General features: G+C 32.5%; 2 protein-coding genes and 2 pseudogenes across 2 annotated transcripts; 3 read left to right on the forward strand and 1 right to left on the reverse strand.

The window, feature by feature from the left end:
• Positions 1–1,399: 1,399 nt before the first annotated feature.
• Positions 1,400–4,508, reverse strand: LOC125205340 (putative isoprenylcysteine alpha-carbonyl methylesterase ICMEL2). The gene is made up of 11 exons (XM_048104209.2): positions 4,019–4,508; positions 3,724–3,800; positions 3,557–3,626; positions 3,387–3,467; positions 3,002–3,076; positions 2,656–2,757; positions 2,427–2,564; positions 2,246–2,311; positions 2,015–2,158; positions 1,800–1,890; positions 1,400–1,687 (listed from the first exon to the last, which is right to left on the reverse strand). Exons 1-11 carry the CDS (start codon positions 4,324–4,326, stop codon positions 1,526–1,528), a joined length of 1,314 nt encoding a protein of 437 aa, XP_047960166.1. The 5' UTR covers positions 4,327–4,508; the 3' UTR covers positions 1,400–1,525.
• An 11,804-nt stretch (positions 4,509–16,312) lies between these two features.
• On the forward strand, positions 16,313–20,724 carry LOC125204286 (phosphate transporter PHO1 homolog 1-like). Its single transcript, XM_048102890.2, has 13 exons — positions 16,313–16,779; positions 16,876–17,179; positions 17,263–17,653; positions 17,762–17,810; positions 17,891–17,962; positions 18,231–18,360; positions 18,850–18,970; positions 19,059–19,308; positions 19,400–19,549; positions 19,628–19,780; positions 19,873–20,151; positions 20,239–20,375; positions 20,473–20,724. Exons 1-13 carry the CDS (start codon positions 16,555–16,557, stop codon positions 20,561–20,563), a joined length of 2,352 nt encoding a protein of 783 aa, XP_047958847.1. The 5' UTR covers positions 16,313–16,554; the 3' UTR covers positions 20,564–20,724.
• Positions 20,725–22,439: 1,715 nt separating this feature from the next.
• On the forward strand, positions 22,440–23,000 carry LOC125206436 (dirigent protein 22 pseudogene; annotated as a pseudogene).
• A 919-nt stretch (positions 23,001–23,919) lies between these two features.
• LOC125204715 (protein MIZU-KUSSEI 1 pseudogene) lies at positions 23,920–25,123 on the forward strand (annotated as a pseudogene).
• The last annotated feature ends 2,625 nt before the right edge of the window (positions 25,124–27,748 follow it).

A 27,748-nucleotide genomic window follows, 5' to 3' on the forward strand; every position in this document is an offset into this window, starting at 1 on the left:
TCGAACATTAATCACTTTACTATTTGATCAACACATTCACATTATATATTTTTGTTACTAGTAATGAGTCATCTTACTTGACAAAAAGAAAAATAGTCATCTTGCTTCATTTACTTTCAAAATAAAATTTACTATTTACTTCCTTCCTCCTATAATAGGAGTCACATTTGATGTGAGCACGAATTTTAAGAAAGGTAAAAAATAGTGGGTTGAAAAAATTAATGAAATATGATGTCCACTTTTTTATATTGGTTTTTATAATAGAATGTGAGTGAAGTGAGTTAATGGAATGGGTGACCTACTCACTATTTATAATAAAAGTGAAATGTGATTTCTTATTGTTGACTGACTGAAATGACAAAATGTGATTCTTATTATGGGACTGGAAGAGTACTTTATTTTACTTTTCATTAAATTTCATGAAATTATCCAAACTCCCTAATTTAATGATTAGTAACCTTATGTAAAGAAAAGCAAAAATTGTTAGAAAATTTAAGAAAATTAGTCAAATTATGGCTCATCCTACAATTAAAGTACCGGTGAAAATAATAAAATTTAGATTTGTTCACAATTATATGGAGTATTCATCAGTGAAAGAATCTGGTCACCTATGTGGCTATGTGTAATATATTGTTGATGTTTTTCTACCATACAGTCTAATATTTTTTTGTAAATAGACTCCATCGTTTAATTCATAGATATTATATGATTTCTCAGCTTTCATATCAGTTACAAACTTACAATTCTACCAACGTTTTTCGTTGTCTAATGTAATTGCGAACAAATTCAAATTTCATAGTTTCTTGAGTAATTTTTAATTTTACATGGCAGACCCAAATTTAACTAAACTTCCTATTTAATTTTATTTTTGCAATTTATTATAAAGTAAATACCAGATTGTTTCCTAATCAATTAACATCTTACAAAAATTTAACCATCATTAAAATATTTACGCATTTTAATAGCTAACACTTGAATTAATACTCCACAAAAAGTTAGTACAAGTCAATTTTCCGCGTTGTGGAAATATTGAAATATTTAAGTTCACATGACAACGTTGGGTCGTGCGAGACTAAGTCTATGATGTAATGTCGTACTTGTAACGTATATAATTAAAAAACTATCTCGAATGCTTGAAATTAGTGGCCATAATATTTTTGGAGTTTTTTGCAATAAAGTTGGTTGCAATGGTGTGAATTAGACTAGTCACTAAGCAACTTGAACATGATTACATAAGTCTTAGAAACTACTCCTATTTGACCAGTATAATCAGACAAATATTTTGGGCTCATAAATGATAATGGGGTTACATTGATTACACACGAAATTCTTGGGCTTGAGACTAATACCCATGGGGTGGGGCTATTCAAGAATATAAAAATATTGGACTCAATCAAAATAAATTAAACCATAATATAGTAATTTAGTAGAAATGAAATGGGTCATCACTAACCTATATGCAATAAACAACAAAGCATTAAATAATGCTATCCTTTGCTTAAAATGAACTGAACTCTAAAAATGATCAAAAAGGACTGACTTTCCGGGCTAATCTCAACATACATTCAGGCACTAGGCGTCGCCGTGGAGGTGCTGTCACGTCTCTCTCCAGAGCTTCAGCATCGTCGCCGTGAATCAGTCTTATCAAATCTTCAAACAGATCATCATTTCCACCTCTCATAGGGTCCTACATTTTACAACGCAAATAGTCAGGAAATATTTTCCAACATGTATGTAGTAGTTTCAACTTTCAGAGCTTATAGTACTATTATTTTCTTGAATGTGGAATCTTTAGCTACCTGAAGAAACAGATCTGTGTGTGTCTTCTCCTCGTAGAGAATTGCCTCAGATTGAACTCCAGCATCTCGAAGAGCCGCAGCAAAACTTGTACTGCAAATATGCAATGTCAACATGAGTTTTTAGGCCTCTGCCCTATGCCAATGCTCTGTTACATTTCAATGTCACGACAAAATGAAAAAACAGTCTTCATTTATGTGATACATGAGAAACAGACCTGGCCTCAGGGGGGATTGAGAGGTCAGCAGTTCCATGGAATAGAATTATAGGAGGTAACAGAGAAACTGCATTCCTCCTGTTTGGATCCTTCACCACTACTTCTGGAGAATATTGATGTAGAGATTCTTCTCCCTCCATTATCCTGTGCAAGTGATATAAACCGGCTGTGAGATGCTAGACAGGAAGCATCTATGGTTGCAAGGAACGAGGCAAAGTTCATAGTTCATACCCTAGAAATAGTGAGCGGTATAAACCTCGGCTGTTGAAGTGGTCTACCAAATTGAATAGATTATACCTATCCATAAATGTTTCAAGCCACACAATTTTCAAGGAAAATGGATTGTAAGGTTAGAATGCACGCGTTAGTTGCATGAGTTACATGTTGCACTGATTCAAACTTCAAATCTTACCCTCCAGATAAACCAAAGTAGTATTTTATTTGAGATACGCTCCAAGTAATCGTCTCTCCAGCAGCCTCCTTGATTGCCTGCTGTAATATAGCACAAGAAGCAATGTGTGCACCAGCTGACTGCCCCATAATATAGATTCTAAGCAATGAGAGAACTAGGGATCAGTTTTTGTGGATCTGTAGCACACATCTAAGTGTGAGAAAAAGATTTTGATGAAAAACAAAACAACCTGTTGGGATCGCCTCCATAGTCAGCAATGTTTTTGCACACAAATGAGATGCCCTGAGCTGCATCTTGGACCATTTCACCAATTGTTCCTTGAGGAAAATTCCTGCATACAGGATAGCAATCAAATCATATTCTGTAGCATCTCCGGTAAACACAAGGAGCTTAGGAGAGGCAAGAATGTTAATTCCAGTAAAGAAATGCACTACCCAGTTGGATCTGCTGATTGTTATGCATTCGTGAAGCTTATCAATGCCATTTTTTTTGTTAAAGGAGATGATAATTCTTAACTAAACATGTTTTATCTGATTGAACAAGCATTAACAAAAAGATAACTGCACTCGTGTTACCTGTAATCTATGCAAGCGACTATGATACCTCTATCTGATAGCTGTAGGCCCAGAAGAGAACCCCATGCTTTATATCTGTATCAGAAGGCACAAGTGTTGGTCGGAAGTTAAGAAGACGTGATCTTATAACTCAATATTATGCATAGGTAGAAGTTCCTCCCTACATATTTAAGAAGGTCAACTATAATTCTTCTGTTACATACTTTCATGCAAATATGAGGACCTATGCAGTTCTTAGGCCTATGAAATTGTACATAATACTTCCTTAGAACCAAATTTCAGCAGTATATCACCATTTTTATAGTCGTTTCTGGTAAATAGAAAGATATAATTCATCTATGCCGGCAGATACATTAATTAGTTTACAAATGCGGAGAGAGCATACCCAATGATCCATGCACCACCAGTTACAAAGGCAACAACTGGCTTCGCCCCATCTTTGTTCTCTGGTAAATAGAGATCAAGCCTGCACTAGTAAACAAGGTAGCCATTACACAGTGAAATTAAACAGAATATAAAAAACATAGTAGTTGAATGCAGCGCATCAAACCTTACCTATTCCTAGGCTGATCTCCATAAACTATGCTTCTACGTACCCTACTCGAGTAGAAGTAATAGTATCCGACTGCAAGACAGAAGTAAATCTCATTTAGGAAACACCCCTTCCACCACAAGAATTTTAGAAACAGTCAAAATAGAGTGGCATAGAAACACAAGCGAACCTTGAATAAAACCAGGCATGAGCAGAAAAGCATAGAAACCAAGTGCCATGAATCTCATGATCCATCTGTAGCCTACCCTGAATAATCATAAACGATTAGAAACCATTTTACATCATATAGTACTTCTGAATTTATAACTGAGATTATATCCTTAAAAATGCACAAATTTCCCCCAAATTTCTAGGTTACAATCCAATTATAAGTAGAAATTACATTTCATATTGCAATTGCAAACAACAAATTATACACAAACACATTATCATTTAAAATCCGAAAGCATAGAGAAACATTTTACCCTAGAAGGGCCAACAGCTTGAAGGTGAGGCGAGTGATGAGAAAGGTTTCGGATGGCGCAATCGTCATCCGCCCGAACCTGCGGCGGGTGCCGCCGAGGGATAGGGTGACGACGGAGGTCTCGCTGAGGACGCGGCGCCGGCGCCGCTTCTTCTTCTGATCGGAAGTGGAATTCTGATTGGTGAAGCTCGGCGTTCTCGAAATGAGAGGCTTTGTCTCGATCTCGGACGAGGAGGGCATGAAAATCCTGGTGGAGTCGGAGGCCGAATCATGTTCTGATCTGAAGAGCAATGCCGCTGCATTTTTCATTATTCCAGACGATGATGATGATGATGATGATTGTGTGTGAAACGCTTTAGCTTTATGAGATGTGATGAGTTGGAATGTTGGATTGAGGATGCGATCTCAATAGACGTTAAGTTGGTTAAAATTGAACACAGATTTGGCAGAGAGAGAGAGAGAGAGTTGTGTACTCTTTAGCTTTCTTTTTTTATTGAAAAGGGATAAATAATGATTTTAGATTATTTACATAACTGATAATTCTATAGCATTTTGGCGGTTTTATCGACCCAGCTACTTCCACGTGTCGTGATAAAGATACTTGTTCTTTTCATAATGAAAACTTTGGAAATGGTCTAATTGCTAGATCTGTCTGCCTGCCGCTTTAGGTTTTTGTTTTTCAATAAAAAAGTGTTTTTTAACATAATACTCATATATCATCATGTCCTTTTTTTCATAATTGTATTATATTTAATTGCATATCTTATCTAAAAATTTAAATTAATTAAAAATAACAATAATTCTTAAGTTTGTAGGAGAATTAGATTCTAAGATCATCGCAATTTATTTTGACCAGATTCCAAGATCATCGCAATTATTTTGATCAGATTCTACGATCATCTCAATTTATTTATTAGATTCTAAGATAATCTAAAGAAGAGTTTCAAAATTAATAAAAAATATATAAAAATAATGCAAAACTACTAAATTTGTCTCTATTGTGACCAAGACTAGATCATTATCCTTTTTAGTACTGTAACTCAAAGTACCAGAATTTTCCTAAAAAGGCAATCAATATATATAAACGGTGTTACTTGTATGGAGTGGTCAGCCACACGGTGACATTTTTATAAATGATTATAATAGTTAATATAATAAAATAATAGTAATAGTTAATGCTAAGTTGATTTTACACGATAGCTCTTTTCACCTATTTCGATAAATATTAGGAGTAGTAATGACAAATATATACACCATTCTCTCTCCATATTAATGACAAATATTTATTTTCAAAAACAATCTTTAAATACTTTAAAACAAATATATATAGGGGAGGGGTCTTGTTAGGTTGACATTTATCAACCTAATTGAGAATTGAGATGCAATCTCAGCCACTCATCCAGAATATTTGTGAAATGTCAACAGCATGTAGTTTATGTCAACAGAGGGGCATAATTGTAATTTTATTAAATTTTTTTATTTTATTATTTTTATTATTTTTTTAAAAAAAAATTTAATTTTTTTTAATTTTTTTTAATTTTTTTATTATTTTTTATTTTTTTTTCAACTACATATACAATTCATGTCAACTACATATCAAATGACAACAACTTTATTCAATAAATACTACTCCCTCCGTCCCGGCTAAGATGACACATTCCTTAGCCGGCACGGGGTTTTAGGAGTAATTGGTTAATGTGTTTAATTGGAGAGAGAAGAGGTGGGTGGAAGTATTAAAATAGAGAGAGAAAGAAAGATGAATATTTTAATAGGGGTGGGAAAAAGTGGTTGAGTGTATTAATTGGAGAGAGAAAGTTCCCAAAAAAGGAAATGTGTCATCTTAGTTGGGACAAACTAAAAAGGAAAACGTGTCATCTTAAGCGGGACGAAGGGAGTATTTGACATGAATTGTACATATAGTTGACATTATATTGTGTAGTTAATATGAATTGTATATGTAGTTGACATGGATTGTACACATAGTTGACATTATATGTGTGTAGTTGACATGAATTGTGTGTGTGGTTGACATTATATGTGTATAGTTGACATTAATTGTATATGTAGATGAAAAATTAAAATTAAAAAATTAAAAATAAATTAAAAATAATTTTTAAAAAAAATTAAAATTAAAATTAAAAAAAATATTTATTGAATAAAATTTACCATGATATTACCATTCTGCCCTTTCATAATTAATTAATCTAAAGATATTTTCCATGTGGAAAAATCAGGACCACTCATTTAATAAAAATGAGTGGCTGATATTGCATCTCATTTCTCAATTAGCATAAAAAATCTCAATTGATCACAATCCTACAGGGGAGTGTTATATTGTTAACTCAATGTTTAATTGTTAATTACAATTCAATAATAGCCATTAGATATTCAAATTAAAAGCCTAGATCATTAACCACAAAATGTCAATACGATCAACAAAAAACGTCAATAAGACTATATGATTAATTCCAATAAAAATCAATAGGGGTATTAATGTCAAGTTAGTTATAACTAAATTTTTAAAGAAATCCCAAAACTTTAAATTCATATAACATATATCAAATTAAAGATAATTTTATAAGGATTCCAACGATATACTACATGCATATGTTCCGACGTCAAAATTTGAAAAAAAAAATCTAGAATTTTCGTATTTTTCGTACATAGGCTAATGTCAATACAGCTAAGATAATATGTCAATATAAAGCATATACAATGGCAATTCTAAATTTGTGTTGACATTCTCAAAGCATTGTGTTGATATTTTCGAAACACTATATTGACATTTTCATCCAAAATCCTAATTTGGCATTTTTTTTTATTTTTTTTATTTAATTAATTAAAACGAAAATTACACGTGGCAAATTGTAGACCACACGTTTTTTAAAATCATGTGGCCTTAAATGTTGTAGTTAGCAATTAAATGATGAGTTAGCAATTGATCACTCCCCTATATATAGATATATTAGAAATAAATCATATTGTACGCTTGCATATAGTTGATATATTTTACGCTACTAATCTTGTACACTATGTTACTCCTAGCTATTCTATTTTGTTAGCCATTTTTCATGAATATGCAATGATATTATATTGTATTGCATATCATAAAATTACTTAATATTATAATTGTATAAAATAATCGAAATTTTAATTTCATTTGTGTATGTCACATATTAATATTATAAATAACTGGTATATTTAAGATACTACTAGAATATTCCCACGATATATTATGTACTCCCTCCGTCCTCTATTAGGAGTCACTCTTTGACCGGACACGAGTTTTAAGAAATGTAAAGAAGAGTTGGTTGAAAAAGTTAGTAGAATGTGGGACCCGTTTTTTTTATATTGGTTTTATAATAAAATGTGAGTGAATTGAGTTAGTGGAATGTGGGCCTACTTACTATTTATGGTAAAAATTAAAAAAAAGCATGCTTTTGAGGGGAGAGTGTGACTCTTAATTGGGGACGGACAAAAATGGAAAAGTGTGATTCTTAATGGGGGACGGAGGGAGTAAAATATATAATATTATTACGTTACAAAAACTACTAGAATATTATATAACCATCATTATATACCAATAACTAAACTTGATAATAATATTAATAATAATAATAATAATAATAATAATAATAATAATAATAATAATAATAATAATAAAATAATAATAATAATAAAATAATAATAATAATAATAATAATAAAAATAAATAAATTAATTAAAAAATAATAATAATAATAAAAAAAAAAAACAACAACAACTTATGTAGATAACATGTAAATTTATATGCAACAACATCTAAAGGTCATGGTACTAATAGGGTGAGTTTGGCCATAAATCCGTAATGATATATTAGTAGCGTTATATCATTATTAAGTTTATTAGTTTCATATACTATTATTTTTATATTTTTTTTAGTAGCTATTATTATTATATACCATACCTTATTTGAATATTATGATATTACTTTCTATTGTTAGTTAACATTTTTATATGGTTACATTATCAATTATTTAGATAAAACTAAGATTAGTAAAAAATTACCATTAAATACAAAATCAAAATTAAATATTCAATCGAATGAAGTTTTTTAGTTTCATAAACCAATGGAGCATCTCAAATGGTAGATTTAATCTAAAATTTTAGAATGTTATTATAAAATTGTAATTATTTTAATATGAACATAAATATTTTATTTTAATGAATCTTGTGATTTTATTAAATTGAACATTTAATTTAATCATAATATATAAATATACATTGAAATAAAAAAATGAATAAAGTAGAAAAAAATACGATCCACGAATAGTCAAGGGCATAGATATGATAACTATGAACAGTTTTTATGATGTTGGTGTAAATGACCTATGGATAATAGTAAGACGTGGCATTGTAATATTAAACAATTGATGGCTATTATTAATTTTTTATATAATTAAACAGACATAGATTTAAAATTTAATTTATCAATTTTCTCTATAATTTCACAAATAAGTTGTGACTATGTGGCATTACTTTTTCTTTGTAGTGAGTAAGTAGGTTGTGATATAGTAACATCAAGGTTAAATATACAATATATTTAAAATTAGTTATAAAATTTAAAATTTAGTAAATAATTAAATTTGAATTATTTTGACAAATTATTAATATTGTATTATAGTATGTGTTTTGGTTAACATTAAATTATTTCACTATAATTAAACAGTAAATTAATATGTGGTATAACTAAAATTGAATTATTTTTATATCAATATATAGTTATATTTACATGTATTTTATTCACTAGTTACTTTAATAATGGGATAAGTTATAGTACAAACTAAATTAGTTTAAATTAAACAAGTGAAGCTAAACATAAATAATCACTAATAATAGAGATTGAAATATCATGAGTATATTTTATTAATACTTCAAATTTAATCGTATAGTACATATTAAATAATCTGAATAAGTAATTTTTAATACCTTATTTTGAATTATTAAAAATATGTACGTGTTTGATTACAAATAAATGCATGTTTGATTACTAAATAATTTTATAATAGTTAAAGATTAATATAGTTGAAATTGATCAAAATTATTAAATTACGTAACTAAAGTATATGGTTCAATGTTTTTTAAATGTAGGCATTGGAATATAATTAGGAAAAATATTTTTTTTCATCATGCCTTTGGATTTATTGATTTTCCAATCAAGTCGAGAATGAAGAATGGAATTTGAAGTCCAAATTGCCGTATTATTGATTGGATACAAATATACGATCGCTACTTATTTAAGTTACAAATATAATATATTCTACTACTACATATAACTATTACTAATATATGAGGGTATATTAGTCTTTAAAAAATTGTTACTCTCTAGATACATAAATTTCAACAATTGAGCATTACTTACACAGGATTTTAATAATTTTTTAATATTATGCCAGGCCATAACGTGGCCATTTAGCACTACTCTTATTATATTGAGTATTTTGATGATACCTAGGAATTGTTATTTTTGTTTTAAAAGAGGTTTATAATGATTGGAAAAGCGTGTGTTAAGTTGTGTAATTTAATTCTCAAAATGACTAGGAATCTGTTGTGTTAAAGTAACTGCTCTTTCAGAATCTTAGAGGCATATAATTTTTCTTGTTCTGTTGGAATTCTTTGATAACTGGAGAGAGCTATCTTTTTTCTTTAATATGAAGAAAATGACATGAAAAAAATTTCACCATTTTTGGTGATTATCTTATCGGTATATTAAAATGTCTTCCTTATTGGGCTTCAAGAATTATAAATAAAATATGGGCTCAAATATCTTCCTTATTTATTTCGAAGAAAATCGGCCCATCTCTGATGGGCCGCCTTATCATTGGGTCCTATTTGCAAGAGCTAGTGGCTCAAACTATCCTCTCCTTCAGCCCAATTATCATTTTCTTAAAAAAAGGAGTACTTATTATTGCGAAATAGTTTTAGGCTATATCATAAATTGAGCTTGCACAATTGGAATTCGACCTTCAATTCTAAATTCAATTTTAATAGCTCAAAATATTTGAATTTAAAATTAATTTATAATTCCAATTACAATTTGAATTTCATATTAAAACTGGAATTCCACGTCACAACTAAATATTGGAATTTCAAATTTATTAAATTGGGCACCTTGACACAGTATACGCACACACACAGTGCATACACGCACACACTCTGCACACACAATACACACTTGCGCGCACACTTCATATCAATACTATATCATTTTACCGAACAAATGATTTGGAATTAAATTATAATTCAATTCTTTTAAATTCAATTTTGTGGAATTCTAATTTCAATTCCAATCCCGTGTACGGAACGAATCCTTATTCATTTGTTTACAATTCTCATGTGATATTAGTATATAATACTCTCGCCGTCCCTAAAAAATAGACAACATTTGAAATGACACGAGTTAAAATGCACAATTGATAAAGTAAGAGAAAGATAGAATGAAAAAGTGATGGAAATATTGTTAGTGGAAAATAAGGCACACCTCCTTAGAGATAAAAAAGTTTCCTTAAATAGAATTGATCTATTTTAAAGGAACATCCTAAAATAGCAAATTTGGTCTATTTTTAAGGGACAGGGGAGTATTAATGAAAGCATAACGCAATACATAGTCGGGATCAAATAACTACACTACCCTAATGAGAGAAATATATTGAGCCTCTGCACAAGGAATTTGAACTCAAGACCTCTCGATTAAGAGTGTGTTATGAAGTCTCATAAGTAGGTATAGATAGAAACGTACATACACACAAGTAGATAATGGGAAATCATGAAATAGATCCATTATTTATAAGAAAATGATGGCCAATCATCGAACTTAGCCCTTTGGAGATGCGTGTGTATAACATGTGGATGCGATGTCAAAATAAGATGGCCTTAATCCACTTCATTTGATTTCATAAGACACCAAATCCATACGTTGCGTGATTTGTAGAATTAAGCAGATCCATCGCCGCATGCGTCTTTTGTTTTATTTTCTTTCCTTTTCCACTTTAAAAAAAGGGCAAGAGAAGTGACTGAGATATCTCAAAAGGCAAGATTTTATGTAACAAATAATCGCAAATGTGGACAAAAAAAATACTACAGTAGAACTTAAATTTGAATGTTATGAAAATGAAGCAAAAGTATAAATCTTGATTCCGACTAATGAATACGACAGAAACGAAATATTTTGTGACAGCTCAATCTTTTCTACCCACAATCATTATTCATATTTCATACTGTATAGAGTATTATCTAGTTTTAGTGATACGTTTTGAAATAGCATACGTCTTGATTATAAACGGCAATGACTAACGTATGTAGATTAAAAAAATAAATAAAGTATAGGAGTATTAAATGTATGAATCTAAGTTTTTGGCACATTAAGCAAGCATGGCTAATTTGCAGTTGCGTTTAACAAAGAAATAACATCGTGTAGTGGATGATAAGACTTCAACTATTTAAAGTGGCGATTTATAGTCATTGTAAGGATACGTACAACATCATTTAAGTCGAATTACAACGTGGTACAATCATCTAGCTAGATTGAATTTGAAATAGTACTAGTAGTTTTAAGATGATGGGTAACTATAATTAAATACAGTATACTTTTTGTATGGTAAATACACATCAACATCTAATTACAAATTACAACTTTCTCCATTTATATTTTGAATTGATGAATGAAATCAATTGCACGCTGATGAAGCATCTCCATTTTCAATTTCATGAGAGATTGCCATGTTTCTTGTCTGATGATGCATCATGCATGCTGCATGTCCAAATACAGAATAAAATATATTTAGTTCTCTTGAATCTAACATCATGGAACGACAAGAATCAAGTATAGATCAGGGGAAACACATATTTTATCCTGATTTTCAAATTTTTTATGGGGGAATTAATTGTCCTAGAAGTTGGCTTCAATCATAAATGACGTGTTAAGAATCCTAGTCTACAAATTATATTCCGATGTACTACTATGTGATTAAATGGTGCTACAGTTTCTTTTCATTTGATAAACTACACATGTTTAATCAATCAAATCTTGATTCATATTCATGTACACGTCCTGATTCACAGTTGGAACTTGTAAGATGGGTTTCAGAATATTTATGTCTTGGATCAGATTAGAATCCATATGAGTAGATATACGAATTTAAGAATATTTTTGTTCTCTTCTCATATCTTAATAGTACTATCATTTATTATATTTATTCGCCACACATACGTACCTATAGATATCCTTAACTATAAATGCAGGAATTTCAAGTATACTAGTACTACTTTAGTGCTTAGCTTATGCACGGTTAAATCGGAACTGTTAATTCGGCTCGAAACTGTATCAGCGGTTCCACACCTTCCAATTTAGAAGCCATCACTATGTCTCATGGGCGGAATCAAAACCGTTTCTATCGATCTGATTCCGGTTAGATAATTTGGAACCATACTCAACGCCGGCGGTTTCAATCCAAAATTTGGAAAAAGGAAGAATTTGTGAAAATCTATGAAAAAACGAGAACATTGATTAAAAAAACATTCCGACCCCACCGGTTTAATTTCTGGTTTAAAACCGGAACTACGGATTTTACTTAACCGGCAGGAACACTGAACATATAGTATATATCTTCAGTAGTGCTAAATAATTTTATAGAAATCCCATATATAAGAGTTAGGATACGTTGATTGAAAGAAACTGTATAGTAGACTTAATAAAATATGTCGAAACTTGTAACCATTATGGTGATTTGATTTGAGTTTTTTTTTTTTATGTTTAATTTTGCTACTTTAATGTTGTGTGGTTCTTGATACTTCTTCTGAATCAAATCTACACCAGCAATGTTCGCATCGTGGGATACAAACTGGAGAAGACACTCGTACGATTTTTTTATTTAAACTCCTTGCCATTTTCTTAGCTCGAATTTACAGTTATTTTGTTACTAGTAGTATAACTTTTTTTCCCGATAAACACAACACTATATATACTACGAAGCTTTAATTCTATCTTACATCTATCATACCAATTTGTGACACCTATTTGATCAGAGAAACTTCTTCCAGGGTCATGAAAAGATACAATTAATAACGAAGGAAAAAAAGAAAAGAATATATTGCATGTTGGCCACTATTTCATTTATTTGCATTATTATGATGAATCATGTCATCATGGCCACTATTTGAATGCATAATACAAAAGAATTTAGAATTACGCAAGAATTTTTACCGAATAGTTGTAAGCAGCATATATGCCTGAATGAATTACTAGATTTTGTGCATTGTATGATAATACTACTAATAATTATTAGGAATAATTTATAAAAAAACTTTTTAACTTCAGCATGTCTCAATAACTTTTGAAACTATAATATAAAGAGTGAACTACAAAATTATTCTAAACAATATGGTCTGCACATTTTCTATAAAACTTATATCATCAGAATTTCTAGACTAGCTACTTAAATTTCAAAAAAAAAAAAAAAACCTAAAATAATGCAAAAGTATCTCAAATCATGTATTTGAGGTACTTTTGTATTACTATCAATACATGATGAATATGAAATCAAACTTAATGTGAAAAAATCAAATATAATGTGAATATAAAACCATAACTTGTTATTACTACCATTGAAGAAATTTGATGCCACAATTTCCTGCTCATATGTACTTCATCGATCGAATTTGATTGCTTTTAGAGGATGAAACAAACGCACCATGTTTGCTGCAGGCGATGCACCTTACTATTGTTCATGTTATTTCTCTGAGATAAATATGCATATATACAGGGAGATGAATATATAACTAAAGTTACTATCAAGAATCCAAGATTATGACGAAAAAAAATAACTAAATTTTAATGCATATTCAAATAATCAATTGTACAGAAGTCTATTTTTTATCACAAGCATATCATTTCTAGTTCATACAAATACGAATGTCATTTTAAAATTGTTTTAGTTCATATTATGCAAACTATCATAACCCTATATATATTGGGCTTTTACTTAATCACAATAATAGTTACTAATTAAAACATGTATCTTTGAAATATGAATAGTAATAAAAAGATCAAACACAAAATAATAAAGGAATATGAAACGAAAAATAAAAATAACAATAACAAATCAATAAAAAGAAAAAATTAAGAAATGAGCAAAAGAATTATATACAATCTTCAGTTTAAGATGGATATTGCATATTTTATGATGAACAATATAATATAATTATTAAGTAACTAATAGAATAATGCTCAAGCGTATTTATTTTTTTTCAGAAATATAATGCTGACTTGATCGCAAAAAAACGTTACTAATGTTTCTTATCATGATTTTGCTTATATTATTATTATATGTATAATGTAGGAGTATATAATTAGTATAAATGTAGTAGGAGTACAATATAGATTATGCCAAGATTAATACTGAGAAAAGCAATTAATTAGGTATGCAAAAGTATGAGATAATTCTTCAATTAAAGTGGGATATTCTGAATTGATAATAATATTTTACCAATAATATAGGGGCATTTGCATGGAATCCTAATCCAGAATCATATGCTTAATATTGTTGACACGAGGAAGCTCAATGCACACATGGAGTATATATAACATCTCAGTATATTATATTTCGTCGTGGCATGAAGAATATTTTTATTAATTAATTATATACATCTAAGTATCTAACCATAGTTAGGAATAAATTAATTGTATTGCTATGTTTACTGTGGTTAAATATTCCGAAATTAGGGGAGGGTAAAAACGTAAAAGCCTAGGAGGCGAAGGGGCGGAATAAGTTTGGGCCCTGCTTACGTGGGCCGTGGGCGCAGTGCGCACCCACCAAAAGTTGACATCCTACTCAGACCATGATTCGCATAACTTTGTCATTGCATGTTTGGACTCAAAACTTAAAAAGTCTTAACTTTCGGGGTCTTTTTGTAATTCCCTTTTTTCTCTTTCCTTTTATTCGCAAATGCCATTGTACCAAACTTAGGCCACACAAAAACGAGATCAAGTTTTATGTTTCGTCCTTCATATTCAATTTATATCTTATTTCGTGTTTATAGATTTTCGTAATCATCATGCATTTTTCTGTATAAGATTCTTTATTTTTTTGTAAGAACTTCACACGTATTCCACACAACGCACATTACCTTATTAAATTGTGGAATAAAAAAATAAACTTTATAGTATAAACAATCAAAAGTAATATTAGACCTTCAACTATATAGTCTATATTGCATATATTGATTTGATTCTACGAGGGTTGTCAGGTTGTGTAACTAAGTTTATACTCACCTCACCCCAATAAATATGAAATATTTGGTTTTCGCCACGAGATTTTATGCAATGTTAATTTGTGAGTTAATGAAAAAAGAGTAAAGTGAGGGTGAGAGTGAGGAAAAAGTAAAGAGGTTAGATGATTTGTTTGTATTTTAGGAAACATTTCATTTTTAATGGGACAACAAAAAAAACGTTTCATTTTTAATGGGACAATCAAAAAAAAGAAAACGTTTCATTTTTAATGGGATATAAAGAATACTAAAATAATGCATGTGTAGTCACACGTGTGATGAAAAGAAACAAGAAAACAAGTTGGTCGCGCGTATCTTGAAGTCATCACCTCTGCAAAAATGGCGCTTTCAATTATCCACATATGTAACATCATTGCTATTGCAATTCCTTCTCAAGGGACAGAATAAATGGGTTCAGATTTTTTTTTATTTTAATTATAAGTGGAATTTTTTCATGTGAATAATTTGGTGGAATAGGTGGAATGAGTATTATTATACATAGGATAAGAATATAACTAATTCTCATTGTACTAACAGCATCTGTCACAAACAAGATTCTCAACTATTGCACTAATGTTACTATATATTGCATCTTTTTTAGTTTTAGCGTTTTTGAATTTGGACAAGAATGCAATGTCATTCTAATCTTTTCTTACATAAGAAAGGAAACCTTTTTCCTAAGTGAAAGTGGAGATTATTGCAAAGCTATCTCTCTTATTTTTTGTTATCTTCAATTTAGTGGATATCAGGCTGGTCTAATTAGAGGCATCCTTCGTGTGATTACAAATGATTTGACCAATAATCTTTCATTCCATAACAAGGAAATTATTGACCAAATGAACACAATCCAAATCCCGATTTTGCCCTCCACTCCATGCAGCCCCCATGCACATGCACAGGGACATGATAGGAAATTAGGAATTCCCATTACTACAAGGCACAACTTTAAATTCAGACCTCTTCAATAAAGGCTTTCATGCAGAAGGTTGTCTTAGAACCAAAAAATAAAAGAAAAAAGAAGCAGCAGTTTGGCAAGTCTGCTGCTGCAAAAGATTATAGTGGAATGAGCATAGGATAAAGATGCAAAGGATGTAAGAGAATGTGCTGTCGAGCATCCGCATCAATCAAAATTCCCTTCCTTCTCCATAAATAACACGATTTTAGTGCTCAATAGATATAACATTAGGCCATTTTTTTTCTTAATTTTTTTAAGTAGAAGTTATAAGCTTTGAGATGGTGAAGTTTTCAAAGCAGTTTGAAGGGCAATTAGTCCCTGAATGGAAAGAGGCCTTTGTGGATTATTGCAAGCTGAAGAAGGAGATCAAGAAAATCCATTTCCTAAACAATCTTGACACAAACAGCAAGCAACCCAAGGCCTCTTTTCCCCACACAATCATCTCGTCTTTGAGAAAATACGCGTTTCTTGAGCATAACCAGAGAGATCATGGGGTCATTCATGTATTTCCCCAGCCTCCATTTCAGTCAAAAAAAATTAGTATATTTCTGTCAATCTCACTGCATTGAATGTGAAATGTGTCGCGTCTCAATTTTCAGGTTCACCGGAAGCTTGCAGCATCGGATAGCAAGGGGGACATGTATGAGACAGAGCTGCTCGAACAGTTTGCTGATACTGATGCTGCAGTGGAGTTCTTTGCATGTTTGGATCATCAGCTTAACAAAGTGAACCAATTTTTTAGGACAAAGGAAAAGGAGTTTCTTGAGAGGGGTGATTCTTTGAGGAATCAAATGGAGATTCTCATTGAACTCAAAACCATGCTACAACAAAAGCGCGGTAAAGGCCCTTCTTCTGCAGAGGAATCTAAAGAGGATGATTCTGTTTCAGGCACCATATCATGTGGTAATCATCAGACAACTCTCTTTACCACATTCTTGATTATTTTTTAAGAATGATGATGTTGATTTTGTTGCGTTTGGCTGTAGATGAAGAGGTGTCAGAGCAAGGTTTGGAGAATTCTAGTGATGAAGTAGACAAACTTGGAGCTGAATTCTCGGACTCTCCGAGGTCAGGTGAAGTAGGGAAGCCATGTAAACTCAAGAAAAAGGACAGAAAAATGAGGTCTTTTTCAGACAGAACTGTGAGCTGCCGTGGAAAGAATCTGCGAATCCACATCCCTCTAACAAATCCAACACGCACGTTCTCAGCTATCTCGTACCTTCTCTGGGATGATTTGGTAAATCAGTCCTCCAAAAAATGTGGTGTGGACGGAAATAAGTTGCACATTAACAAAAAAAAGTTGCATCATGCAGAAAAAATGATCAGAGGAGCCTTCATTGAGCTCTATAAAGGATTAGGATACCTCAAAACCTATAGGTATAATTAACCATCTTTGGTAGTAGTATTACTTAAAATTTGTTTCTACTATTACACTTATAAAAAGAGAAAACTGTTGTGAAACATATCTTGTTTGTGACATTTCAGGAATTTGAACATGCTTGCGTTTGTAAAGATTTTAAAGAAATTCGACAAAGTAAGTATTTTAGCCAGTAGACGCGCATTATTTCCTTCGTTTAATCAGTATGGCCAACACTAGTTTTATGTGTTTCTCAGGTGACAAATAAACAAGTTCTCCCAATTTACCTAAAAGTGGTTGAGAGCTCTTATTTTAACAGCTCAGACAAGGTAAATCTCTAATCCTAAAAGTTGCAATATCTGGTAAAATATCGAGTGAACATAAACAACAATAACTTTTTATTCATAACTGGAAGATGATTGGATGTGTGAGTTGATAATTTTGGACAGTACCAAGTGTAATATGTTAGTTGAGGGCCTTTTATGTGTTTGTGTGTGTGTGCCTAGATTCCCATTTCATGTTGTCTGAGATATTCTTGTCTCACACTACAGCCAAAATCTGTCTGAAATCTAAACTAAGCTTCCACTAATATGACAGGTTTTAAAGCTAGCAGATGAAGTAGAGGAGCTTTTTGTGAAATATTTTGCTGATGATAACAAAAGAAAGGCCATGAAATACCTTAAACCGGCTCAGAAAGAAGAGTCGCATTCTGTCACATTTTTCATCGGTGAGTTTCTAGCAATACTCTACACCTAATGGAGAACAAACAAGAAATTGAAAAGATGAAGAAATGCAAGATAATGTTTAAAACTAATGGTTTCCTTTTATTTAAGTACTTTTTGTAGTGGAGATCTATCTTTAAGTAACAGCCGTTTTTCGTTTCAAAATTAAAGATTGATACATAAAATTTGTGACTATCAGACAAATTGATGACCATGAACCAGACATTGAATCCTCAATAAAAAATAATCATATAGGGTCCACTCTTTGGCAGTGGACAATAAAGAAAAGGTCATTTGAAGAAGCCATTATTGATTGAATGAAAAAAAATATATAGAAACTGTATGTGTTGCTATGGACAGATAACAGCAGAGTTCCATACTCTCTCTGTTCCTCAAAATTTGAAATGATAGTAATGAAAATCTAAGATAACATGATCTATGTCAAGAATATCAATATTGTAACTGATCTTTTGATTGTTCCTTTCACAAACCAGGGCTTTTCACTGGTTGTTTTATCGCGCTTTTTGTGGGATACATTATCATGGCACATATTACTGGGATGTATCGACCTCAATCCGATGCTATGTACATGGAAACAGTGTATCCAGTCCTTAGGCAAGTGATGAAAAAAAATCACTAATTTTGATTCATTACCAACTCAACTAATAAGAGATAACTGAACATTCAAATCTGATTTTTGCAGCATATTTAGCCTCCTGTTCCTTCATTTATTCCTCTACGGATGCAACATGGTCATGTGGAGAAAGACACGTATAAACTACAACTTCATCTTTGAACAGCCACAGACGAAAGAACTGAAGCACAACGACGTGTTCTTGATCTGCACAACATCAATGGCTGCTGTGATAGGTGTCATGTTTGTTCATCTCTCCCTTGTATCTAAAGGCTACTCATACGCTCAAGTTCAAGCCATTCCCGGCCTTCTGCTTCTGGTAACTTCTAGAACATCACGGTCAAATACCATGACGAAATTTTCCATTTTCTTTAAGTACTAATTATAGAAAATCATCTCATCTGGTGCAGGCATTCATCATAGTTTTAGTTTGCCCCTTGAACATAATGTACAAGTCAAGCCGCTACTGTTTCCTTTCTGTGATAAGAAACATCGTTTTATCGCCTCTCTACAAGGTTGTGATGCTGGACTTTTACATGGCAGATCAACTCTGCAGCCAGGTATAATTAGTACACATTACACCTTTCGAAACAAGAATTCTACACACTAAACATGGTACAATCCGTTCATTTCCTCAGGTACCGATGCTCAGAGATTTGGAAAACATCGCGTGCTACTACATAACAGGGAGCTACAAAACTCAAGACTACCAATACTGCATGAGAACCACCTACTACAGAGACCTCGCCTACGCGGTTTCATTCCTACCATACTACTGGAGAGCAATGCAGGTCCAGGCCTAATCCATCTTTCTCCAGCAAAAAAAACTAAACAAGAATCATACCAAAAACTCACTAAATCCCTTTTTTTATTGGTTTGGCAGTGTGCAAGAAGATGGTTCGACGAGGGGCACACAAGCCACCTGGTGAACCTAGGCAAATATGTGTCTGCAATGGTGGCTGCAGGAGCCAAAGTGGCGTACGAGAAGGAGAAGAGCGCGGGGTGGCTCTGCCTCGTTGTGGTGGTGTCAAGCGTTGCAACACTCTACCAACTGTATTGGGATTTTGTCAAAGATTGGGGCTTGCTGCAGCTCAACTCAAAGAATCCATGGCTCAGAGATGAACTCATGCTTAGGAAAAAGTTCATCTACTATATCTCAATGGTATATGCCTCTTCATCACAAGATTAACACCAACAAAAAATGATAATCTTTTCTTGACAAAATATGCATGTTTATTGATGAATGTAGGGATTGAACCTCATTTTGCGGCTAGCATGGCTGCAATCGGTGTTTCATTACAATTTTGGGAGAGTAGACTACAGAGTAACCATGCTGTTTTTAGCAGCACTTGAGGTTGTAAGAAGAGGGCAATGGAATTTTTACAGGTACAGAAATATCATCAAGATTTATCAATACATAAATGTATCAAGATTGTTACATATTTTGTGAAAAGAAATGATTGTTGTTGTGTTGAATTTTCAGATTGGAGAATGAGCATCTGAATAATGCAGGCAAATTTAGAGCGGTGAAGACAGTGCCACTTCCATTCCATGAAGTGGATGATCAAGATTGAATATTAGCTTATATTCCTACATTCTTAATTATCCAACTAGAAAAATCAGAATAAAACTTTCTTGCAAGTTGATGATGATTGATGAAGAATATTGTCTCAACTGTATTTCTTTTCTACTGTTGGATTATATTGAATAAATTTATACCTATAATTTTAGAGGATTTCGAACCTTATTAATCAACACGGTAATTATTTTCATATTTCGTTATGATATGTGTAACGTGTTCAATATTCTTGCCATTTTGCCAACTCCTTACATATGTCATAATTCGGAAATATAATGAGTATTTCTAACAAATAAAATAGAGTACTAAAACACCAAGCCCATTTCCCACTCTTCAGTTCAGGCCTATTTTACCGAATTCTTTGTTTTTTTTATCAATAGACAACAAGTACAGAAATACAAAGTCCAAAAAAACTATAAAAGCAAAATGGATATACGAGCAAAAATACAACACACAAGCAAACACACAAGTTTAAAACAAATCATCATTAAAACGGAACATCCGTCATCCACAAACCTGAAAAACCACTACTTACCGAGAATTGAAGGGAAAATACGGAAAATCGCCTTTACTTTATCTAGCAAGAAGATAATTGTCTTTGCAATTATGTTGGACCATCTTCTAATTATAGATAAACCCTCTCACACTTGTCCGGTAAATATGAAAATTTCAGACACCTTCTTTTAATCCATATCTCAAGCTTTCAAGTAATGCCATTTTTCTCGACACGTCAGTTTGCTACCTTTTCTTCCGAATATTACTTTATTTATGAGTGTCATTAGATGAACCATTTCACATACGTACATTTCTTTGATGTTATGGGTGTTTAAGAGTATTAATTGATTAATGTGTGTACTAAAGAGTCTAATATTATTGGATGTATTAAAAGGCAAAAGAAATATAATGTGATATTTTTAAGAGAGAAAAAGATAGTAATGAATATATTAAATGGAGAGAGAAAAGTGTTCAAAGTTGTTTTATTATTTCTAAAATAGTAATCCCTCCGTTCCATAGTAATAGAGACATTTCATTTTGCGCACTCGTTTTGAAAAAATAATTATAAATAGTTAAAATTGAGAAAAAGTAAAGTAAGAGAGAGAGTATTGTAGGTAAGACTCTTCTCTACATTATTCTTTCTCTTACTTACTCTCTCTCCACTTTAACTATTTATTATCATTTTTTTAAAATGAGTGTATAAAATGAAATGCCTCTGTTACTGTGGAACCGGGGAGTACTAACGAATAACAACGTTATTTTGTTGGAGATAAACTAGGTGGGTTTTAATATTTGGGCCCGAAAATTCGTCGGAAATAAACTATTTATATTTGACCGGAGTCAACATAATCTACAATTGCACGTTACGATAATTAATGATCATCTAATCAAAATTGATAATACTACTATTTTCACCAATTTTCCAATTTTTTAAAATCATTTATGTACCAATCAAAATCAATCCATATTCAGCCTTACAAAGGCATCGTTTGTTCCAAAAGAAATTTACGATTCAAATCACACGCACACACACATCTTTGAATTTGGGCACAATCATAATCTAAAAGTATGTTTTCGATGTACTCGGTACCTCCTAATTTATTACACGCTTGGAATAAAATCCAACTAAATATTTGACCAAGTAATATAAATACGAACTTAAAGATGCTATAACAAGTCCAACTGCCGAACATCTTATAAGTTAAAATGCAATCTTACATTATTTCAGCTAATTTATCGAATTAAAATAGAATGTTTGTACGTGCAGGCGAGATCAACCGATTCAGCATCTTTGAATGGTTCTAAACCCTCCTCTATGTAACCCCCAAATTCACAAAAAATATTATACATGTTCATTTATCACCTACACAAGAGAGATGGATAAATTTTGCACAATTCTACTTATTTCTTCATTTTTCATAGCAAGCACACATGCTACATCGAGCAAAGAGGCCGAAAAATGGTTCAAAAACATGCCTCATCGCAAAGAAAAATTCGTAAAACTCCATTTCTACATCCAGGACGCCCTAGGCGGGCCCAACGCCACCATTTGGGAGGTGGCGCGGGCTCAAGTGACGACCAACTCACCTACTTCATTTGGGCAAGTTAGAGTTTTGGATGACTTGATAACATCTGAGCCCGACCATAACTCAAAGAAGCTGGGACGGGCTCAGGGACTCATCGCATCTTCAGGCCTCCGCGAATCGTCTCTCACCATGAACATCAATTTTGTGTTCATGACGGGCCCGTACAATGGTAGCACGCTTTGTATTGCTGGCTCGAACCCTATCGAGAGGCTTAATCGGGAACTGCCAGTTATTGGTGGCACCGGAATTTTTCGGATGGCTAGAGGATTTTCCATCTCTAACACTTATTCGTATGATCCTATCAAAGATTTAGGGGTTTTGGAGTACACGGTTTATGTTTCTTACTTTTAGAGTTTTTATGTAAGAAAGAAGTGTGATTTAATTCATTATTTATAATTTTTGTACTACTAGTATGTATTATGCGTAAGTTATGTTTTGATTAATTTGTGGGATTTAAGGTATTTATGTTTATGTATGATTGTATGAGGAAACAGGGTTATATGTTTCTAATTGATCTTGAGTTATTAAAGATTTCTAGCAGCTACACTACATTGTGATTTAAAGATTTCATGTAGTTTTTCTACGTGGGGTATAATTTGAAAATAAATTTTAATATTTTATTTGCTCTCGATAGTAGGTATATACAATTTACATTGTTATACGAACGTAGAATACTATGAAACTAGTTCGGCTAATAAAGGCCCATTAAACGGCCCAATGTGGCCATAAACAGCACATGTTCTATTTCAATAAGTTACTACTTCTAACATCTAAACTATTCTATTAGGAGTAGTATTTAATCGTTTTATTTTACTTTCGCATAAAGAATATAATCCTAATTCTATCTTCCAAAATTGTTCTACATTTAATTGTCAATAAATTTCACTTTATATAATAAAAGATTGAATTTGATGGACAAATGACTAATTAATAAATACTAGTATACGTTAAAAACTGGACTAATTTTGTCAAGTCTAAAGTTGTAACAGATCCCAAGGTTTGTTCTGCAACATTCTAAATTCCAATATCAACTTTATTTAAAAGAAGACAGCCGGCGGTGGTGGCCGTGGCCGCAGTAGTCATGAATAAGCGTGCAGTTGATGGCGGAACAACATACAATATGTTTTAGGAGAGTGCAGTCAGCAGTGGTCCAATTGCTTTACTCACTTGTCTCACTCTCCCCTACCTCTCCACAATCACAACAAAATTGCATCAGACACTAAAAACCAAATACTATTATTCAAGATTTATAAATTCTTGTCTCTTCACCTTACCATTATTACTTAATTATCCCTTTCTTCACCACTGTCTAGTGTGTTTTGTTTTCTGAATACATTCTCATGTTTTCCTGATCCAGCTTGGTGGGGCTGAGATTACCTTCTTTTTGTCAGAATTCATTCTCCCACCATCAAAAATCAAATATATAAACCCATAAATTATTAGTACTTCAATGCACATTCTTCCTTTTTTCCATTTTACCAAGCTCACTTTCAACACAAAAAGAACCCATCTTTTCCTTTATAATTGTTTAATTGGTTGCTTTTAGCTAGTAGATGAAGCCAATCATGGCTAAAACCCCTCAAGACTCACTCTCTTCCTCCCGCAGATACTTCCACTGGACAAACAAAGCCTCCCAAGACGAAGACACCGAAATGGAAGAAATCTTGAATTTCACCCACAAATCCAAATCCAAACCCAAATCAGAAAACCCCAAGATTTTCCCAATTCACCAATCCCCACCCACCGCCACCGCCACCGCCGCGAGAGCGAATTACCGGAAAAGGGTATCAGTCAAGCTGCGGGCCGCCCTCGCATTCGGCCGGGCCCGAACGCCGTTTTCGTCGGGCCTAGGGGAGCGGGTGGTGGGAACCCTCTTCGGGCAGCGGCGCGGCCACGTCCGGTTCGCGTTCCAGGCGGATTTCAAGGCGGCGCCGGCGTTCCTGGTGGAGCTGGCGACGCCGACGAGCGCGCTGGTGAAGGAGATGTCGTCGGGCCTGGTGAGGATCGCGCTGGAGTGCGAGAAGCGGCAGCAGCAGGAGAAGAAGCTGCTTCTGGAAGAGCCCCTCTGGCGCACCGACTGCAACGGCAAGAAGTGCGGCTACGCCATGCGCCGCGACTGCGGGCCCGACGACTGGAAGCTGCTCAACGCCGTCGGCCCGGTCTCCATGGGCGCCGGCGTGCTCCCCGGCGACGGCGAGGTCATGTACATGAGAGCCAAATTCGAGAGGGTCGTCGGCTCCAGAGACTCTGAAGCTTTCTACATGATGAATCCGGATAGAAATGGAGGCCCTGAGCTCAGCATTTATTTACTCAGAGTTTGAGCATTTTCTTACCAATATGTAATGCCATTTTAGTTTTATTTTACTTTGTTTAAACATAGTGACGAATGGAGTGGTGAGATTGGTATAGTTAAGTTGTGAATATGTTGCTGTTTTTTGTCAATGGAAGAAGAAGCCATGACCGATTTCTAGTTTTTTTGTCTGAGTTTTTTAGATGAGGAATTCTGTCGAACACTTTGCATGCGTTTCTAATTTTGGATTAGTAAGGACAAGAGTGAACAATGATTTTTAAGGAAAAAAGAAGATGAAATGGCAATGATTAGGCATGATTTGGAGTCAGGGTAATGGTGACACACGTGAAGGAATGGATCAAATATGTTTCTTCAATTCTAAGTTTAGTCACCACTTTAATTATCATAGATCATGATGTATATTCAATTTTATCTTTCTTAAAAAATATTCTTACTAAGCAATTCAAACATCACCTTAAGATGTTATATAGGGTTATAACGGTTTAAGTGAGTGACAATTTGGGTTTGGAATTTATGAATTTGAAAATTTATTACTCCATCAGTTAAAAAAAATAGAGCAATTTGTGTATGACACGAGTTTTAATATAGAATTGGTAAAGCTAGAGAGAAAGGAAAAAAATAAGAGAGAAAGAGAAAAAGTAAGTGAGAAGTAATGTTAGTGAAATGATACGTACGATTATTATTTATTGAAAACTTTTCATAAATAAATGTGCTCTATTTTTTATGAATTGGATAAAAATGGTAATTGTGCTTTATTTTTTGTTGATCAAGAGAGTATTATTCTTGGTTGAAATTTAAAAAAAAAGGGACAAGTAACCTTCTTATCTGTCTCTCTCTAATGCAGGAAATGCTCACGAATGATGGTACTAATAATTAGTGATCGACACCATAAATTAGGGTCTTATAATTTAACCGAGTCATACAGACATTATAATACTTGCATTTAGTATTTTTTATGATATTTTTATAATTTAGTGAGTATAATTATTTAAAAGTCATATCTGTATAAATAGGTCAAAGTTATTTAAATTTAGCTTTACTCATAGTATAATTATTGCTAAAATTATTTGAAAGTTGTGTTGTTGGTAGTGTTATTTATCATGAAGTTTCTGCCCTATATTAATGAGTAATTGACTCCTGGCTCATATTAGTATACATATATCCTTTTAATTTATATGCAGAGATGATAATATATACTCATAATCATGTTATTACGGAGTACTACTTTTTTTAAGAGGATTAAATTATGTGGCGTTCGATTGTCATGACTAATAATCATGAGACTATCCATCTAGGATTAAGTTATAGGGTTCAATCTTATAAATCAAACATGATACATATTTAATCATGAGATTTAATCTTGGCAACCGAACACCCCTAATTAACTAATTAGTAAAACTTAATCGATTTTTACTTCAACTAAAATTAGAATGCATAGTCCTTGAAAAAAAGTAGGAGTACTAGTACTCCACTTGTTTTGTTGCCTTAAATTCCACACAATTCCCAATTTCAAGAAATTAAACAAATATTATAAGCACGCGGATCTTTAAAGTGGAACGTAGAAAATCAAATCAAGCCCGGCGGCTGCATATTAAACGTTCGATTTTTATAATGATCTCTCAAACAATTCTCGATTATTTAGAATGAGAGGGAGATTACTTTTGCCTAGTGTTTGATAGTCACAATTCATATGGCAGAATCTGAAACAATGAAACAAATTGTCAATTAGTATAATTGCTTGTTTTTGTCATGTAGTAATAATTTAAGGCAGCGAATGTATATCAGCGATTGTTGGTTGCAGCACTGGCAATTCTGCCTATTTGGATCCACTATTTTAGTCAAGTCTTATTTTCTTTCTTATTTTTATTGCACCACTCCAACACTACTTTTTCTTTAATTTTTTTTTTTTAAAGTTTTTGAGTCTTTTTATGCAACAAAGTCTGAAATTTTATCTTTACACAGCGATCATACCCTACTCTTGTGTCTTGCCTTCTCCATTTTCGTGATTTATCATATCTCAGTTTCAAAATTTATGATTTGGATGTGTACCTATTAACCTATAAGTATGATTTGTTACAAAGTTAAATCCTAGTATAGTAGTATTTGATATAGAAACTACTGTAAAAGTTATGTTACGACGGCTTTTAACACAAATGATTTTGCAATTTTTTTCCTCTAGTGGCGTCCTATAAATATGCCTCGTACGTTTTGTAACCGTAGTGTTCATTGAATGAAAAATCATAAAAGCACCAATAGGATGTGATCAAACGAGAACTCTAAATATTGTACAAACTCAAAACTATGATCTGGACCATTGAAAAATGTCAACAGATCACAAAAAAGCATCAATAGGAAAATGTCAACAGAATTTCAACGGTAGTCAATGATTGATGTTGTATTGATATTGTGTTGACATTATAATCTTAAAATTTTACACTGTGTTGATATTGTATTGAAACTGTGTTGAAGCTGTGTTGAAGAATTTTGAATTTGTACAATATATAAGTTTGCATTTTATCACTACCCAGCACCAATATTTATTTATTTACGCAAGCATAACTTTCTGCCTATAAGGTAGAGAATCTCATAGTATATTATAAATATATGGAAACTTTGTAAAAGAAAAATCTATATGGGAAGTTTGGGCCTATTCTTGTAAAAAAAGAATTATATGGCCCATAAGTTGGAATGAAATTCATAAACTAGTTTTCACCAGCTTTACTGAAAGACCAACTTTAATTAAGCCAGTAGGCCCATGATAGATTAGACCTATACGAGCAATTATATG

The sequence above is a fragment of the Salvia hispanica genome, chromosome 6 (genome assembly GCF_029641045.1).
Source record: "Salvia hispanica isolate PSC_SH4W2 chromosome 6, Shi_PSC_v1, whole genome shotgun sequence".
Lineage (NCBI taxonomy): Eukaryota > Viridiplantae > Streptophyta > Magnoliopsida > Lamiales > Lamiaceae > Salvia > Salvia hispanica.